This window comes from Sander lucioperca, chromosome 1 (assembly GCF_008315115.2).
Source record: "Sander lucioperca isolate FBNREF2018 chromosome 1, SLUC_FBN_1.2, whole genome shotgun sequence".
NCBI classification, from domain to species: Eukaryota; Metazoa; Chordata; class Actinopteri; order Perciformes; family Percidae; genus Sander; species Sander lucioperca.
This window is the reverse complement of record NC_050173.1, coordinates 1,430,260-1,450,261: the sequence shown is the minus strand read 5'-3', so window position 1 is coordinate 1,450,261 and position 20,002 is coordinate 1,430,260. Positions and strand designations below refer to the sequence as shown.

Here is a 20,002-nt window from a genome sequence, read left to right as displayed (position 1 = left end):
GGAGGATCTTGTAGGTGATGTGTGACTTGACTGGCAACCAGTGGAGCTGTTGGAGGATGGGAGTGATATGCTGCCAGGGCTTGGTGTGGGTTAGAACCCTGGCAGCCTAGTTCTGGACATACTGGAGTCTGCTAAGGGCCTTGGTGGGCAGTCCAGACAGGGCACCATTGCAGTAGTCCAGACCGGAGGTGATGAAGGCATGGATGAGTGTCTCAGTTACTGAATGTGTGAGTGAAGGCCAGAGTCGTGAGATGTTTCTGAGGTGGTAGAAGGCAGACTTGGTGGTGATGTTGTTGATGTGGGACCGGAAGAAGAGAGTGGAGTCCAGGATGACGCCCAGGTTGCACATCTCAGGAGATGGGGAAATGGAGCAGCCATCCACAACCAGGGCTAGGTCTCCAAATTTCCTGAGCAGTGGTGCAGCAGGGGCCACCACCATGAGCTCTGTCTGTATGTAGGGTAGGTGGCCAGGGTGGATGCCAGGATCACACAGATGCTGGACTTAGGAGGTTACTACTTACTAACTCAGGACGTTGGGATTTGAGTCCCGTCTGGAACCAAAAGTAAATTTATTGACTTAGTGACTTATTTATTAGTGACTATATTACTTATGTAACAAACTTACTTATTTTTTTTTCTTAACAGTTTTGATGAAATACTAACCATAATATTCTATACAATACAATAAAATAATAACAAAATAGACAACTGTAAACCAAATAAACCAATATATATATATATATATATATATATATATATATATATATATATATATATATATATATATATCTTAAAGAGATTGACGCACAGACCAACGCACAAGTATAAACTTCAGTCCACTTACGTAGGCTACGGCGAAAGCTCTGCGTGGAGCCCCAGCAAACGCATAAATCCCGCTTTAGGATCCCTTCATAGAGCTTAAGTACTTTCCTCATTTTCTAGTGTAGACATTCAGTCTTGCAAAATATGATTCTTTTTTTTCAAATGCTGCCACTCTAGCCATCTCACAAACCCACACCTGGATTGAAGGCACCCCTTCATTCCTCCATTCTCTTTGAAGAATCTGTCTGGCTATATTCTGCTTAGGATTGACACATCTCCTAGAACAAATAGTCTTGGGCTGAATGGAACCTGGGTCCCTGCAATCCGACATAGGTTATCATGTATCCCGGGCCAAAATTCTTAGACCTTGTCACAGGACAATATAGGACATGAAGTAATTGGCCGTCCTCTGTCTTACATTTCGAAAAATATAGGTGTGTCTTTTAGTCCAAGTCTAAACAATCTGGAGGGAGTCCAATAGAAGCGATGCATAATATTGATCTGAATGAGACGCACCCTCACATTACAAGACATTGTTTTAATATTCCTACAGATTCTGTCCCACTCCTCATCATCCAGTGTAATACTCAGATCCCTTTCCCATGTCTTCTTTAGGGCTGACCAAGATCCATCCCCCAGCTTCTAATCCATCCAATCCATCCCCCAGCAGAAGAAGCCTTGTGTCCTTTTCCATATTTCATCAACACCTTATCTAAACATTCTGGTGCCTTCAGAGCTGAAGAACTGGATCCAAAAATCCCCAATAACAGATGGTAAAGTTTCAAATATCTGATTATCGTATTCTAAATTGCTGGACCGTACGCATGTTCCACCAAAAGAAGTTCCTTCCCGAGGCTATTTTGCAGCGGCATTCTGGCTTTTCCCGGTGCTAAGCGCCGCTCATGATGATTGTAATTGGTTTAAAGAAATGCCAATAAACCAGAGCACGTTTTTCTCTCATCCAGGAATGCTGTGTGGACTAGCCAGACCCTCCTTCGCAGCGCTGTGGAGGAAGGTCTGGCAAAGCGAGATTACCCAAACCATGATTTCTTTCCTAAACCTAACCAAGTATTTTTGCTTCAATTCACAAAGTTAAGCATGTGGGGTGGCTGTGGCTCAGGTGGTAGAGCGGTCGCCTACCATTAATCGGAAGGTTGGTGGTTCGATCCCTGGAAGTGTCCTTGGGTAAGACACTGAACCCCGAATTACTCCCGATGCTGTGCCACCTGAGTGTAAAAAGCGTTAATGTTTATCTGATGAGCAGGTGGCACCTTGTACGGCGGCCTCAGTGTATGAATATGGTGAATGGTTCCTGTACTATGTGAAAGTGCTTTGAGTAGCCGTTAAGGCTAGAAAAGCGCTATATAAATGCAGTCTATTTACATTTACATGTGTCAGCCTAATGTAATACTTTACTATTGTTTTTCACAGCTGTTGCAATGGGATTGATCACAGAAGGAGTTGTAAGTAAATCCTGAAGCAAAGAGACCACCTTAATGCATTTTGCCTCCACCTGTCTCAACCACTTCTTTAATGTTATTGGCAGTTGGTGTGCCACCTTGTAGTAGCAACTTCCAGTTAACATCACACTTGACAACCAAAGGTTGTGAATTCAAGCAAAAAGACTTGGTTAGGTTAATGAAAAGATCATGGTTTGGGTTCAAATAAGTACATTTGTTACGTAAGTTAAATAGTCAATGTAAATAAGTCACTAAGTCATCCAGGTCTCATCCAGGGCAGTGATGAGGGCAATTATAGGGAGGAGGTGAAAATCTTCACAGAATGGTGCCAAAACAACAACTTGATCCTGAATGTTGAGAAAACCAAAGAGTTGGTGATCGACTTCAGGAGGAATCGGCCTACGCACATACCGGTCCACATTAACAGCGCTGCAGTGGAGACTGTGGAGCGCATGAAGTTTCTAGGGGTTAATATGTCTAACCACCTGACCTGGTCCCTGCATACCTCCTCTCTCATAAAAAAGCCAACCAACGCCTGCACTTCTTAAGGAGACTGAAAAAGGCCCATTTCAACCCAACAGTCCTCACCACCTTCTACAGGGGAACTATTGAGAGTGTGCTAACAAGCAACATCTCCCTCTGGCATGAGAGCAGCAGCGCCTCATAGAAAAGGGCCCTGAGGAGGGTGGTGAGGTCAGCTGAGAGAACCATTGGGGTAACGCTGCCACCTATTGAGAACCTGGCCAAACAACGCTGCCTTTCAAGGGCAAAAAAAATCATCAAAGACTCTACACACCCCTGCCACTGTTTGTTCTCTCTCCTGCCATCTTTCAGGCGGTATTGCAGCCTAAGGAGTAGGTCTGTTTGGTTCCACGACAGTTTTTTCCCCGACTGCAATCAGACTGTTGAACAGCACCACACTGTGAACTGAGACAATGTGGAACATACAGTATGTGTGCATATGATATATGTATATGTATGGGTACGTGTGGGATATGCGTATACACGTGTATTTCTACATCCCTCAATTTTTTTAAAATGCTAGCTATCTTATTTATATATTGTATTTTTACATTATTTATGATTGCATTCTTCTAGCTGCTGATGGTTTTTTTTATGGTGGTCCAATGAAACGTAATTTCATTCTACACTGCACTTCCTGAAGTGTTTTTTGGAATGACAATAAAATAATCTTGAATCTTGAATCTTGGAGTCAATAAATTGTCTTTTGGTTTCAGATGGGACTTGAACCCAGATTGACAGTCCAGTGTTTGTGTGATCCTGCCTTCCACCCAAACCACCTACCCCGCACATAAATACATACTCATAGAGGTTATGCATGCATGTGAAAGTGAAGTACACATGTATGTGCAAGTGAGGTATGCATGTATGTTCAAGTGAAATATATACGTATGTGCAGGTGAATTACGCATATATGTGTAACTAAAGTATATATGACTGTGTAAGTCAAGTATTCAATTTTGGCCTAGGCCAATACTTTACTTTACTCATACTTTTCCGACAAAAGTTCTGCTCTTTGATGTAACCCTCATAGGATCTCATATAAAAACCATGATTTATACACTTTCACTTTCGCTTGGGCACGTGCCTCATACCCAGCCAGATAAGAAATCTGATCTCACTATCCCACCACTGCAAACTGGGTGGGGTTCAGACCCTAATTGGAGACAGCTGAATCGCAGAAATGGGTCATATCAGCCTTCTAATTGAAATTCAGACATAGAGATATCTGGATTTTTTTTTTTTTTTTTACAGTGACGATATCTCCCACTTTAGTGTGAACAGCTACCATAGTTTCAGCAAACCGGTAGCAAGATAAGCAATAGACCTGTTCTTCCCATTCTGACAATGTTGCATGAATGCAGCCTAAGGGTGGGGACTACATTGGTGTGCAATAGTGAGGGCATGTTGCTTCAGGTACAGGTGAGAAAATCAAATAGCCTACAACCCGGAAAGTCTAGTTTGAGCACCAGATCTGGGAGTTTTAAGGTTTATCAGACACCAAAACACAGTTCAAAGATGTATAATGCCATGAGCCTGTACTAAAGCAGAGCCAGGGCTAAAGCTGGGATTTTAGAAAGACTGAGGTCATATGTTTGAGTCCCACTTACCCCAGAACATACCACAGATACCAAGAGTAGTCTTTTTAAATTGCTTGGAATTTTTAAAAATGTTATATTAAAGCTATAGTGTGTAGTTTCCCCGTGAGGAATTCTAAGTAATGACAACCGAACTCTCGGCACATCCACATGATACAAGCCTTCTATGACCATACGATATAACTGCATATTTGTTTTTTCCCAGCTGTAATTCTTTTGATCCAGTCGTGTTATCTTGATCAAATGATCTGGTGAGTATCACCTGGCCTTAACAAGGCAGCCAATCAGAGGACAGATACAGCCAGTTCAACAGGCTAGTGGTATCTTTCAGTCGCACGTGATGATTGTACATTGTAGAATGCAACACAGATTGTTTTTTCACTGTTAAAATGACCCTACCCTGTCACACGGCCAACCAAGTGTAGTGCATATACTGTACAGACTTTGACGTGTATCCACTGTCAACCCCTCTGTACTGCACTGCACAGTTCTCTCCATCTGCTGCCTTCATCAGCTGTTTAAGAAGGTATTACCCAGTCCCATAGCACCACCTACTGCTCATCCACTTTTCACAACACATACTAAATGTAAAGGGAGGGGAAAACAAAGTACAGTGATTCAGTAATTTTATAGTATAGCACATTTAGTTCAATTAAATTTAATGCAAATTTATGTAACCCTGCAAGGGAAATTGAAAGCATCCAGGTCAACAGAGACACCAACAATAAGAGAAGAAAAGAACCCTTCATCACAAATAGATATAAATATCCCAAAATATCCAGAGAAAACACAAAGCAATGGAGCCATGATTGTATAGTATGGTGCACAGTAAATTAGCGTATATAATATAGTATAATAAAGTATACTAAAACAGTACTGTATGGCATGGAGTTCTATATACTGGCAAGTGGACCTTTAGAGACATAGTTTGCCAAACTGTTCATTTATCTTAAACTTCAATGTCAAAGATGAACTTCCTCTACATTCTGTTCACACTTCTATCCAAATGTGTGTGATGCAGTGTGTGTCACATGTTGATTATGTTGTCTATGTAAAACCTTGAACATAGTTCTCTCTCTAACAGTCTAAACATCAGTCTGGTCACTATATTCTTGCCTGCAGATATTACTGGATATTTGTTTTTTTCCCCAGCTGTTATTTTTTTGATCCAGTCGTGTTATCTTGATCAAATGATCTGGCGAGTATCATCTGGCATTAACAAGGCAGCCAATCAGAGGACAGATACAGCCAGTTCAACTGGTATTTTTCAGTCGCACATTGTACATTGGAGAATGCAAACACAGATTGTTTTCCATTGTTAAAATGACCCTAACCTGTCACATGACCAAGTGTAGTGCACATACTGTACATACTAATACAGTATTATCATGTAATCTTGATCAGATGATCTGGCCTTTACAACTCAGCCAATCAGAGGACAGATACTGCCAGCTCAACAGGTTGTGTATAAAAGGACAACATGATGTGTGATACTCACACCTGCTGCCAACAGAAACACGTACACACACACACAAGAAACCATGAAGCTGACTGTGCTGCTCTGTTCTGCTCTGCTGCTCTCTCTCTCTGGTAAGTTCATAAACAGCATAAAGTAATGATCTTAACATGTCATTTAGTCGCAGATTCTGCTTCAAACACGTTTTACCTTTAAAGCAGAAACAGCTCAAAGTGTTCCTTTTGTGGATTTTCCACTGTAGTTTCCTTGTTAAACAGGTTTGTCTAGAATTGAGACACTGCGTCATTGTCGAGAAAAATGACCAAAAATGAAAGTATTGAAAAAAGAATAAGTATTATCACTCACTTTTTTTAAAAAGATAAGATTTTAGGACTCATTAAGAGATAAAATGATTTGCTGAGAGTTTTTGTCAGTGCATTGTTCAGAGACTGTAATGCGAAATAACATTGCAATGGGTAATCACAGCGCTATAAAGGGATAAAAATGCCTAAAGATGTAAAAACCGTCTGTCAAATCAAATCAAATTCATTTGTTTTTATTACAAAAGAAATAAAAGATGATCAATAAAAAATGTTGTTTTGTGAAACTTGTGCCATAACACTAGAATTGTGATGGATCATGTTTTCTCAGTTTTAAAAAAAGAAATAATAATAATTCTGTGGTTCAGATGGCATCTTCCCATGGCTGATTTAAACTGGTTTAAGCAGCCTTCCTTGTTAACCAATCAAATAGCACACAGATAACATTGATACCGGATAATAGCATGTATACTCAGACCAGATTATTATGACCTAACCATAGAAACTGATAGCAATGACAGGGTGCTGAGTTTCCCACGTTAAAGTTGGCACTCTAGAGTTTTAGTAAAAGAGTCAATACGTCAATACTACCAATGCCATACCATGGTGTACAAGGAATAAAGTTGTTTAAATAAATAAAAATAAAAGGTTTATCATGCAGTAGCCTGATATTTAGTCCTTGTACAGTTTTTTTTTTCCTCAGCCAAAAGTAGCCTCTTGAGTTTCAACATTGTTTCCCCAGACAACATAAGCAAAACACAAATAGCAGCAAAACAAAATGAAGATTAGAGGAACATGAGACTTGGTGTGGTAACATTCCTCTGGACAAAAGCAGGTTACATGTAAGAATGTAACCAGCCTGTGAGGGGTGAGGGAGAGGGAGATAGTGTGCGTGTGTGTATGTGTGTGTGTGTGTGTGTGTGTGTGTGTGTGTGTCTGTTTGCGTGTGCGTATGCGTGTCCGTCTGCGTGTGCGTGTCTGTGTGCGTGTCCGTGTCCGTGTCCGTGTGCGTGTGTGTGTCCATGTGCGTGTGCATATTAGGTATAAGAGCATTTTTACAAAGTGAGGACTTTTTGTCCAGTCCTCACTTTTTCAAAGGGCGCTTTGAGGGTTCAGACTTGGTTTTAGAGTTCAGGTTAGAATTAGGTTTAAGTTAATCCGTTTAGAGTAATGGTTGGGATTAGACATTTAGTTGTGATGGTTAAAATTAGGGCTGGGTTAGGGAATGTTTTATGTCAGTGCGGGCTCTTGCAAGTATAGAAGTACAAAGGTGTTTGATAAACTGTTGGTACTGTCTCTCTTAATGGAGCATTGTCGCTGTTGACTCGAGTGAAAGATAACCCCTAATCAATTTCATTCTCTCTGCTGCCCGATCTGTGTGTGTGTGTGTGTGTGTGTGTGTGTGTGTGTGTGTAGTCCTTTTCCAGGGGTATGAGACTGTGAGCCCAGACAGTGAGATGATGACGCCCGGAGCACCAAAACCAGACCCTCTGGGTGAAGCCAAAGAGGTGAGACTTCTGGGGGTGATCTGATTCTGTATTTTTATTTTGACTACTGGTTTACAGCTTGAAAAAAGGCAGTTTGATTATCATTTTTTAAAGGGTTGATTTTCTGAGTGTACCCTAAACTGCTGTCACTGTTGCAGAATTTGACAGTGCCATGTCTTCAATTAAGCAGGGTATTTTACTGAGGCCATGACCAAGACTGTTGTATTTGGACTGCATCACGTTTAGCTAGGTGTACCTGATAAACCGGCAACTGATGTATGAAATCTGTTCTCAGGTCTATATCGCAAAAGAGATCTTGAGCTCAATTAGAATTTCTGAGTAAAGAACCCAAGTAACTGTTACAAGTTGGCTCGACTCATCATAGATCATATTGAACACTACTCCCAGGGTTTGAACTAAAACAAAGAAAGGTGTTGCGGCAATTAGTGCAGGGTTGTGCAGCAGTGTGGGAGTGGTACTTAAATTGCCCATTTGTATCTTCATTGTGGTCAGCGTGGTGCATTTAGTCGTGGTGCTAGCATGCCCGTTCCTACAAGTTATAGTCCGCCTGCATCAACGGATTCAATTTAATCTAAATGTCACTTTTAATAACTAACCAGGATATGAGACCTATCATTACTGTGGGTTTTGAACTGGTGCACAATGCCAAATTATGTTTTGTCTGACCACCAATTACATGATTGGCCACTGCAGAATGATGTAATGCAGGGCCGCTGTTTTTTTTTTTTCTGGCATCCCTGGTGCTTCCCAAAGCCGACACACTAAATGGTTCTGCCGTTTTCTGCAGCAACGCCTGATTTGGTGTGAATGCAGCCTAAGACAAAGACCTCCAGTGAAGTGGCTTTCTGTAATTCTGGACCTAGACTGTAGAATTTCTTGCCTCTAAATGTCCCTAATATCACATCATATTACATAATATATATTATCATTTGATATGACATCATAAGCCTGCATTCACACTGCCTGTCCATTCATTTTGAGTGGTAGTGTGTTTAGATTGCAGCGGAGGGTGAAGCAGGAGGGAGCTGAAAAACACAGCATTGGCCTGCGGCGAAAAGTTGAGACCGACTCAACTTTTGGAGAAAAGAAACCCGACGTCACACTGCAGTGGCCTATCATGTTACCAGCGATTAAATCAATGTCAGTCTGTTTTGAGGCGGCGTGAGACGGTGTGAGACTCCCGTACAGTAAACAGGAAACAACACTGCCTCTAGCGCTGCCACAAGAAAGTTTTAAAACACCAAGCACAAGCACTGAACTGATACTTGTGTAACAGCTGACTGTTTCCCGCAACAACAAAGCACAGTCAGTCCGTCTCTTTTATTTTTCTCTTGGACATGACATCATGATATGTGACATGACATCATATTGTTTTTTTTAATGTTTTTTTTTTTTATTTATTTCAAATGTATTTATTTATTTAAACAGTCAGTCATCTCAGTTCGTAAACATAAAATTGTACATAAATAAGAATATATGACATAATATAAAAAGTAAGTATGAAAGTAATAATTTAAACAAAAAAAAAATAATAATAAATAAATTTAGAAGTGACAGACTTGCAAATTTCAATAAAGGCTGTGACAGCAGGTGTTCTTAATTAAATAATTTTGAGTAGATTAACAATACCGTTCTTATTTGTTACCAATTTAAGAGACTCAAAGTACATATCCATTTCAATTTGGAATAGTTTAAAACATGGGGTTCATGACATCATATTGTACATGACATCATATTATGTGACATGACATCATATGACATGAACTCATAATACATGACATCAAGTGATAGACCTCTCCTCATCTCACCTCACCATCAGATATGCAACATCTTTTCATCTCACTGCACGCCACACTCATGCATTCAGTCTCCCTTATCACTGACTTTACCGATGCTTACACCCCATCATATTCTTAGGTTAGCATATTTTGTGGTTATTACAATAACCTCCTTTTTACATACTGTACTGCAAATTAATTATTTTGCCTTCGGTTTATGCCTCCCTCTCTTTTGTTATGGCTCTAGAGCCAGGTTGTGACACATGACATCATATGACATGACATCATATGATATGACATATGCAATGACACATTGATAACCTAAATGCCTGCGTGTCTAATCAATAATCATGTGACTACCTGTGTTTGTGTCCAGCCTGACTGTGCGAAGTATGAAGAAGGAACCTGCACCAGGGAGTATGATCCAGTGTGTGGCAGTGATGGACAGGTCTACAGCACTGAATGTGTTCTCTGCCAGCTGAACAGGCATGTAACACACACACACACACACACACACACACACACACACACACACACACACACACACACACACACACACACACACACACACACACACATATATGGGGGTATTATGGTAGCAATATTATTTGAAAATGTGTGTGGAGAGTTTTGGCTTCTGAGCACTTGAGAGGTAACTTGGCTACCATTTTTGACAAACAGGCTGCAACAGGATACATACACATCAGGGTGTGATATTGTGTCTTTTGAATGTGATTTCATTAATTAAATGTCAACGTAATTTGATTTTTAAGTCAATACAGACACCAAACACTACTCTTTGTCTCCATCTGGTGGAAAAACACCACTGTCCCAGCTTTTATTATGCTGCCCCACCAGCGCCAGCCGGGCTGTTGGGCTGCTTTTTTCGGGTCTGTCTGTCCTTCAGTCCTATTCTTGCGAACGCAATATCTCAGAAACGCCATAGGGAATTTCTTCAAATTTAGCACAAATGTCCACTTGGACTCAAGGATAAACTGATTAGACAGGCTGTTCTTATTCACCGTTTGTACTTATACCTATGAAAAGTAATGCACTATTTAATTTGCATATAACCCACAGAATCATGAGACAGGACATACAGGGCCGCCTCTAAGGAGGAAGTCAGTTGACGTGGTATAAAGAGCGACAAAGTCCACGTAGGGAGGAGGTCGGGTGGATGGATGGGTCAAACAAACATAGGACTTTCACTATGGAGACACGTGTAATAGCAACATTGTTACATAACTTGCGTACTTAACTAATGCCAAGTACATAAGCTAAATAAACGACTGATGTTTTTTATCTAAATGTGCGTATTTATTTTCCTTGTTTTTGATCTCTAAACTGATCGTGGCTCTGTCCAGTAGCTGCATATAGCTTAACTCAAGCCACTGTTTAGTCCAAGATAGCTGCTACATCATGATACATGACCACACGGGACCTGGCACCCTTAGGCCCCGTTTTGAGCTGGTATTAACATCTGATCTGACTGATCTGATCACAAGTGAACAGCTCTAGTACAGTGCTGAAGAGCTGCCGGTCACTCCATTATTGAAAAGTCATTAAAACGTGTATTCCTGTTTTTGCTTGTATTATTGCTACAAGAATACCCCCATACACACACACACACACACACACACACACATAAGACAAACCAAAATGCTGTAATGCGTACTGTTTTTTATGTATTATTAATTATCTTACAGCCTCCAAAAGACCAATGTGAAAATTGCAAGCAAAGGGGAGTGCCCTCCTTAACGGACTGTGGTGCCCATGGACACATATATATACACACACACACGCGCACACAAACCTGTGTCTGGCTGTGTAATGTTATATCCATTATGTTATATCCATATTATATCCATTCCCTGTATGTTGCCTTCTCAATAAAGTTACGTACTGCAACATGTCCCCTGTGTCTGTGTATTCAGCTCATGAACATGATATTAATTCTGGTAAATATAACACACCTTGACCTCCATGTGTGATCTCTCTTTCATCCTTTAGTACTCAAACACCCTGGCTATGTATACACCAGTGTAGACCAATCAGTAAATACGGTATTGGGGGTACTTTTTGTATGACATCATAATACAGGACATCATATGCAATGACATTATAGTACATGACATGACATTATATTATCATTGAAATGATCTTTATTGGGTTTTTGCACAGGTTTCCAAGCAATATTTACATTGTCAACATTTTAAGTAATGGAAAACCAATATTATATATATTTATTATATGTGTTGCAATATACATTAAAATAGATATGAAAAATAGAATGCATGACAACAAAGAAATAATAAAATAAAGTATATTGAGAAAGGAGGAGAAAAAAAATGTGTAATCACATTACAATAATTAACAAATGGGTAAATCAAGGAATAATACAACATAAGAGTGTTTTTTATCCAGACAATAATGAATCTTACTTAAAATACCAATATTTTTGGCTATTTTAGATGAAATTTTGTTAATGTGGGGTTTCCAGCACAGTTTTTCATCAATTGTTATACCTAGATATCTATCAGATGTCATTAAACGAATTACGTTATTAACAATAATCACCTCTACATCCTTGTTACTCATCTTAATTTTCCTTCTATTAAATAAAAAAAAGTTATTTTTGTTTAAATTCAAAGGCAATTTGTTTGCTTTAAAGCACACAGAAAGCTTATGCAGTTCCTTATTGATTGTTGAAACCAGATATTTAAGATTGCTGTGAGCGACGTGCGTCCCAGCGACTTGTAGTTACATTTTTCGAGAGGTGCACGTCAGGCTTCGGCGCAGGGTCCGTGTCTCCACGTATCTACGGCGTAGATTTGACAGAACATTGGAAACTTTACACAAATCATTAACATAAATCAGAAATAAAAGAGATTATCATAAGTGCAATAAAAAGTTAAAGCCCAATAAGTACCATCAAACCATCACCAAGTGAATGTGAGTCCCAGGCCTGGATGGGAAATTCACTTTTTACGATGTGAACATCATCCCCCAACTCCCCAACTGGTCAAATGGCCTCCAGATTTTCTCATACTCCCCCAATTTGCTTCTTAATATATATGTCAGTCTCTCCATGGACATACAGTACGCCATAGTCTTGATCCAAGCACCAATTGCAGGTGCCTCCATTTTTGCCCAGATGAGAGCTATAGTCCTTTTTGCCTGTAGTATAGCAAAATCAATACATTTATATTCTTGGGGTTTCAGATTCAGATTGGAAGGATACAGGTGTAGCAAAATCATCTTAGGGTCAAGTGCAATGTTCACAGACAAGATGAACATAGTTTTATTGATCACCTCCCTCTAGAATGTTTAGAATTTTGTCACACTCCCAGACACAGTGCATACATGTTCCTTTAGCCTCATTGCATTTAAAACAAAGGTCAGGTATATTGCTGTTGCATTTATTCAATTTAACAGGAGTTGTGTATGTCTGCATCAGCCACTTATATTGGAGTTGTTATAATCCTGTTTTTGGTTCTGGTTTTGTTGTTTATTTTGTGTTCGTGTTGCTCTGCTGAGCATTGTATGTGGCAAGGGGCGTGGCTGGCTTCTCCAGGCAACAGAGGAGGCACACCTTCTTCCATTCACCTCATCGTCCACTCCATCTAAGCCTGGTATTCACGCCACTCCTCTGCCAGATAATACCATCGTGTTCGGTAGCACTCTGCATTCCTTGTTCTCTTGAGATTTTTTTTGCATCTGACCTTTTCCCATTGACGTACCGTTGGATGTTTTGTGTACGCAGCTCTACAAGTGTGCCACGCTGTCGATCCAGTATCTGTGTTTCTACGCTTGTTTTTTCACTCGGAGGACATCTCCACCACTGCTCCTGCTTGAGACGCTTTTTGTTCAAATAAACTTTTTGCAACCAGCTCCCGTTCTCTGCCTTGGGGTCCAACGGCACTTAGATCTCAACAGGAGTAGCTTTAAATTTTAGTTTTCTTTTTTTTTCTGTGATGTGTCACAAGTTTTCTTCCAATCATTTTCTGAAATGTCCTCTTTTAAGTCGGCCCTCCATGTCTTAAGTCTAACTATCTATGTTTCTTTAGAGTCAGATGCAAGCCAGATGTATATTGATGAAATCAAACCCCTCTCATTGCAATTGTTTGTTATAATTTCTTCTAAGAATGAGAGAGCAGGAATCCCGACTGATTGTTTTTTTTTATAGAAGAAATAAAGTTCCTCACTTGGACATATTCAAAAAAAATTTCCTTGTGATGTTTTACAGTAGAGAGATTTCTTCAAAGGTCATTAGAATCCCTTCTTTAAAGAGGTCGCCTACTTTACTTATTCCTTTCTTTGCCCATATCTGGAATCCTGCACCCAGCTTGCCTGGTTTATTGGTATATTGGTATATTATTGGTATATTGACCCACACTGGGCTGAACAGTGACAGAGTCCAATATGTTCATATATTCTTTACCTCATACCATACATTAACCATATTGAGAACTATAACATGAGCAGTATGTGTTCTTAAGTAATTTAGCTTGGCTGAATACAGGTACAAATCATAGACTGTAAAAAAGGAGCATGACTGTGTCTATCCAAGATGGAGCATCTCCAGAAGAAAAATAGAACATTATAGTTCTCAATTGTGTTACCAAATAGTACCAATAAAGATTTGGACATTTCAGCCCCCTAGTATCAAATGGAAGATACAGCAGAGATAGGCAGATTTAAGGACATATCTTATTCCATATAAATTTCATGAAGAGTGCTGTGAATTACTTAAATATTCCTGCAGGTGGCGCCAGAGGGATATTTTAAAAATAAATACATGAATTTAGGCAATATGTTAATTTTTAATAAATGTATTCTCCCTATCATGGATATAGTTAAGGGCATCCACCTTTCTATAGATTTATGCACTGAGTTCATAATTACTTCATAGTTTGTTGGTGCTGTAGTTTCTATATGGTGTTATTTGGATGCCCAAATATGTCAAATCAGATGAGATCTTGAAAGTAAATAAATATTGGTTTATATATTATCTTTCATTTCCGTTAAGCAGCATTAGTGATGATTTTGAAGCATTTACTTCATATCCGGACATACTAACAGGCCAATTAGATCTAACAGTGCTGGTATGGATTTAATTGTTTTAAGAATAAAATTATGTCATCAGCAAAAAGAGCTATTTTATGGCCTCTGTTGCCAATTGTAATCACCTGTATTTGCCTACAATATCTAATTGCTATTGGTAGTGGTTCAATAGCTAATATGAACAGAAGTGGTGATAGAGTTGAACCTTGGGGCAACATCTTGTAATACTGAAGGGCTCAGACACCACTTCATTTGATTAAGATGTAATAGTTTGATCCCATTAAGGAAAGTATTTCCAAAACCAAATGGAGCTATATGGTCAACGATATAAGTCCACTCAACCCATTGAGAACGTGCCTTACATTATCAACTATTACACTAAACGATACGTTGAAAACTAGTTACTTTGATACTAAAATTGTGTTTGGTTGCACCACGGAGACGTAAGGTTCATCTTAGTTGCACTAAGTCCACAGTCCACACTAACCAAAATATAGTCGCAGAAAATGACGTTTCACTTCCTGTAGCTAATCAGTGAAAAGCACTTCTTGATGCAATGTTTATTATCATATTATATTATCATTTTTACCATGTTGTCTCTCGAGCCCAATCTATTCATCCGCACCTTACTCATCTGTATATCTGTGTATACTGTCTGTTTATATAAGGGTGTTTATTGTGTAAATATGTTTGTATTATTACTACGGTATTATTATTGTAACTAATTATATGTTTTCTATTTCTTATAATACTTTCTGTATATTTTTTTTCTATTTAATGTGTATTTGTGTTATTCTGATGTGTGTACATTTTTTTCTTTTGAGCTGCTGTAGCACAGGAATTTCCCCAGTGTGGGATTAATAAAGTCTATCTTATCTTATCTTTTAACAGTTTGTCGATAGCGAAGAGGCTAATGGCTAAAAAAAGCTAACGTTTGTAAGGTTAATCACCAAAACAATAACAGACATGTACATAAACTAGGACAAAGCATTATGATTGGGTGATAATATACAGCCTTAACCTACAGCTAACATAAGTGCAAAATAGCATTAGTGACATTGAGTGGTAAAAAGTCAACTACAACATGGGTAATATAATGGTAACGTTACCCTATTATTTTTGGAAATATCTCTTCGATAATAATCTTTTGGAAACATTGTAACAAACACAATGATTGCCCACACTGGCAAACTGTTATGAATGAGTAGTTGTTAATTAAAAGCTAATGTTAACCCCAAACTGCTGCCAGCAGGTCAGTGATCCTATCTCCGCTCGTGGAAAACGGAAATGTAAGAAGGGAGGGGAGGAACAGGATAGGTTTTTTTTAGAAAAAGATGTAAGAAGAACATATTGTGGACTGAATTTCTATTCAGAAAGCATGCTATGTTACAATCACTCATTACAACTTACATAATTTAGAAGCAGCATTTTGCAGTAATGTGAAAATAGGCCTATGTAAAAGACAAAGAAAAATGTGTGTTTCTGAAGTAGGCCTAGTCTAAAAGAGGATTTCGACTGATTATCAGTGAATGTCACAAAGTGCATTTAGACACGTGTATGTGACACTGCATTAAATATGTATATTTTATGCAATCCATAGTTTTTTTGCTTTTTTTTTTTAGGTAAGATAAGCGTCCAGATCCATCAATATTGAATTCAAGTTTGGAATTGTTCAGAGAGCAGTTGCTAATATCAACATTAAGCATCCTCAAAGTAGGCTATAGGACAGTGGTCTTCAACGTTTTTTAAACCAAGGACCCCTTAACTGAAAGAGAGACGGAGCAGGGACCCCCTACTAATATTGTAAAACATGAAGTTGCATATTAAACTGGGCCTACAATAAAGTGTAGGGCGGTCTAAAGCCTTTATACATACCTTTTTAGTGCATAGTATACTAAGCTTTTAAAGTAATTAATTGTCAGCATGATTTTATAAATCATGTTTTAATGTTAACCGTACATGTGGCACAGTAAATCCTTGTTAACTGTGTCTGTGGATGGCTATCTTAGTGACTACCAACCTTACCCGTAGGCCAGTAAGCCTATCACCAATGGGGATATACAGTATATTTGCTAATAATATGTTGGATTCATGTTAAGACATGTTGATTTTTGAAAAGAATTCACTTATTAACAATAATTTGGAGCCCCCCCCCCTGCAGTAACACTGAGGACCCTCTAGGGGTCCCGTACTCCCTGTTGAAGATCTCTGCTATAGGATATTGACTATGAGTTTGTCTGACAAGTTACGTTAGATTTTCTTTTTTCTCCAAATGTGTCAGTATGTTGACATACATTAGCATTATAGCCATTAGTTTCTTACAGTAACGTTAATACTACTCAGGAAACACTTCATTATAGGGGTACCATCTGTGCTTAATAGTAAAAATGAAAATATGAATGGCTAACTGGTTCAGTTCCCAAACGACTTGTTGCGTTATAAATCTTAATTTGAAAATGTGGCCGGAAGATAGTGTATTCAGTCTTGTCAACGCTGCCTTTACGCAGCTCCGTAACGACGCCTGCCATCACTGTACCTGGATGAGACGGTTCTGCATCCAGCTGCGTTCTCGCGCACCGTACCGAAGCGTGTCAGGTGCGATCCAGGACAACATTCACCGGCGGCTGGAGAGATACTGCCTCCTCGTTAACCGTGAAGGCTGTACAAAAAAAAAGATACAGGTGTCCCCCGAGACCCGGTTGCTGCCTGGCGATGAGAAGAGAGGGGCTCTCCGCATCTGTTGCCTGGGTGAATTCATTAACACGTTAGCATCCAGCTAGCTAGCTAGCCATATTCCAAGGTACCTGACACAACGAGGTGTACGTTAAGTTTCACCGAAAAAAGCACGAATGTCATGTCTCGTTTCTAGTGGACAGCGCTCGACATGAATCTTCAGTAAATACCGGGTACGGTTACGGGTCGATATATTACGTCCGGATAAGAAGACGGACCTAAACGTGTGGGAATGGGTTTCAGGTAATGCTAGGTAGCTAACGGGAGCTAGCAGGCTAGCTTCATGGAAACACAGTTGTAGGCTATGCGGCTGATGCTGCTGCAGAGCGTAGCTTGTAGCTACACACCCTGCTAGCTACAATGGACTGTTTGTTTCCCATTAAGCCTGACGGTGTCTCAGATAGATAAATACAATGATAATACTACATTCGATAGGCAGCTAGAAGGGCGACGCGACAATGGAGTCTTTCCTGCAGATAGCTCCTCATTCCCTGGCTATAGTGCTGTCCAGGGTCGGGGCTGGGGAGGCGGTGGGGGCGGCCGGGGTGTCAGAGAGCGACGCGCTGCCAAGACACCACACCGGCTACGAGATATTTGCCGATTTCAAAGCAGAAAATACCCAGCAACATGTGTGGAACCAGAGGATTACCGAGGCGGTGTCCGAGACCTTCTTCCTGGGATGGATAGACGAACATGTGTTGCTGATCCAGGGGAAGGAGGACCATCTGGAGGTGCTGAGGGAGGGATGGATGCGGAGGTCCCTCAATCCGCCACGGGGATTTACCATCAAATACCTGGGTAAGGCCTCTACACCCACACATGTCTGCTTAGGTTTAGGCCAACAGATTTTTGTGTGATTGTGTTTTCATTGACACTATGCGACACGACTACCTCAATTTAGCACGAGACATTGATGCTGCCCATCGTCATCATCATCATAGGCTGTTGGACCATGTCTCTGTTGCATTCAGGGTCAATTCTAAAACTAGCTAATTAATCAGAAATTCCAGTGGCAAGAGCCACACTGAACATTTTAAGAAGCAATCCCATCATAGGAGAACTTGATTATAATTGCTTTACATCATTGAGGTGGATGGGAAAATGCAATTACAGTGTCTTGCAGTCATTAGTTTAATATCAAATCATTTTATTCAAATCAATCACTTACTGACCTCCCCCCAGGGCTCCAGACTCCAATTTCAACCTCCCAAAGTGAATGCAAACTGTCCCAAAATCAAAATGTTGTTTCTTTTACTTTGTTATTATCATACAGTTTACTAGTGGCATAATACAAACACAAATGTTGAAGGAAAAAGTTCTCTTGTAAACTGATTTGATGTGGTCAAAAGACTCCCAGGTGGAAAGATTTCACAAGAATCATTATGGCATTTTTATTATTGCCATTCCTATAGAAAAAAGTCACACAATCAAGCTATTCCACATGGTTAACAGCTTGGTAGCAAAAAACTAGCAGGAGTTGTTAACACGTTATAAACTGTGTACTTTGCTTACTATCTGTTGGTTAACTGAAATATATAAAAAAAAATATATATATATATTTAATGCAGATATATAATCAAAACCTATATGAAAGCATGTACAGTGTTTTCCCTAGCTTTGTGGAAGTCTTAGGTGCATGTATTTTGCGGGAAGTTTAGGTGTCCTTCCTCAAGAAAATGTTATGCTTTTCAACAACAACAAAGATGCAATTTCTCCACACATTTTGGTTCTCTTTGTTGGATTTTGTCTTTTTGTGGGTTTTTGTTGCTCGTTGTAGTCGTGCTGTGTCTCTTTTTGGCCATTGGTGTTCTCTTTGGGGTTGTTTTGGGTCTCTGTGGTAGCTTTGCGTCTCTTTTTCACATCATTTTGGACTGTTATAGTATCACCATATCTGTGTCTGAAACGCTGGAAAAGTTAGAACAGATAGCACAGTAAAGTATTAACACTCAAAAAGCTTCAAGACAAAAGTTGCTAAAGAAGTCCAACTACAATTGCTAGATCTGAGAAAAGTCTTTTAGTTGCATTCATTCGGCTTAGGTGCTGCCCAAAACGGCTCGGGTGCTGCACCTAAACTTTATAATGGCAGGGGAAAACCCTGATGTAGTCCTTTGGCCTAGACAGCGCAGTAGTGTTGGCAGTATTGTGGGCTGCACATGTGATGGGAGAACTCGCTGGGTGCAGAAGGTTGTAATTTTACTGAATTCCTATTTAATGGGATGCTGGCAAATGATCTGTACATGTGAAGGAAGAGTGCACTGCTGAATACAGTGCATGGCTACAATTCAATTAAATTAACATACTTTTTTTTTTTTCCCCCAAACATTCCGTAAGACCTAGTATTGCTTTTTTTGTGTATCCAGACAAAATGCTTACGGAAATTCCAGAGCTTAACTTCCCCTTAATGCTCTATGTGTTTGTCTGTATGTTTATCTTCCATCTATATATATTTCACACTTCATTCTTTCTGTCACATTATTTCAGCAATAAAAAAAAAAAGAAAAGAAATTGTCTGACCCTTTGCAATCCTACTGCTTTTATGCTTTGGCTTCTCTTGACATGTGATATGTGATATGATGTTTTAAACTCCATGGCAGTTCTGTGAACAGATGAGGGCCCTCGTTTATAAAAACAGCACGTGGGATCCATACTAAAAGTGCGTGTGCTCACGAAAGCGAAATGGCATGTGCCAAAAAATGATCAGATTCATAAAACCGTGTGCACACACCTGAAGGCAATGTTCT

At 39.6% G+C, this 20,002-nt stretch overlaps 2 protein-coding genes and 1 long non-coding RNA gene across 3 annotated transcripts in view; 2 read left to right on the top strand and 1 right to left on the bottom strand.

The window, feature by feature from the left end:
- Window positions 1-777: 777 nt before the first annotated feature.
- Window positions 778-18,926, bottom strand: LOC116042173. Its single transcript, XR_004103133.1, has 3 exons — window positions 18,863-18,926; window positions 5,763-5,774; window positions 778-789 (listed from the first exon to the last, which is right to left on the bottom strand). It is a non-coding gene; the product is annotated as an uncharacterized LOC116042173 (long non-coding RNA).
- On the top strand, window positions 5,861-11,377 carry LOC116042171 (trypsin inhibitor ClTI-1-like). The gene is made up of 4 exons (XM_031288302.2): window positions 5,861-5,992; window positions 7,595-7,686; window positions 9,841-9,950; window positions 11,171-11,377. Exons 1-4 carry the CDS (start codon window positions 5,944-5,946, stop codon window positions 11,220-11,222), a joined length of 303 nt encoding a protein of 100 aa, XP_031144162.1. The 5' UTR covers window positions 5,861-5,943; the 3' UTR covers window positions 11,223-11,377.
- LOC116042168 (storkhead-box protein 2-like) overlaps window positions 17,030-20,002 on the top strand; it is a 71,779-nt gene continuing 68,806 nt past the window's right edge. Inside the window, exon 1 of the mRNA XM_031288293.2 lies at window positions 17,030-18,059. Within this exon, the coding sequence (XP_031144153.1) occupies window positions 17,720-18,059 (340 nt within the window). The 5' untranslated portion in view covers window positions 17,030-17,719. The remainder of the gene's footprint in view (window positions 18,060-20,002) is intronic.

What these genes read in the sequence shown, in the direction of transcription:
- LOC116042171 (XM_031288302.2), top strand. Translation starts at nt 5,944, where the DNA reads ATGAAGCTGACTGTGCTGCTCTGTTCTGCTCTGCTGCTCTCTCTCTCT. An exon ending in CTCTGGGTGAAGCCAAAGAG is followed by an intron (nt 7,687 to 9,840) that starts GTGAGACTTCTG and finishes GTTTGTGTCCAG; the next exon opens with CCTGACTGTGCGAAGTATGA. An exon ending in GTTCTCTGCCAGCTGAACAG is followed by an intron (nt 9,951 to 11,170) that starts GCATGTAACACA and finishes ATTATCTTACAG; the next exon opens with CCTCCAAAAGACCAATGTGA.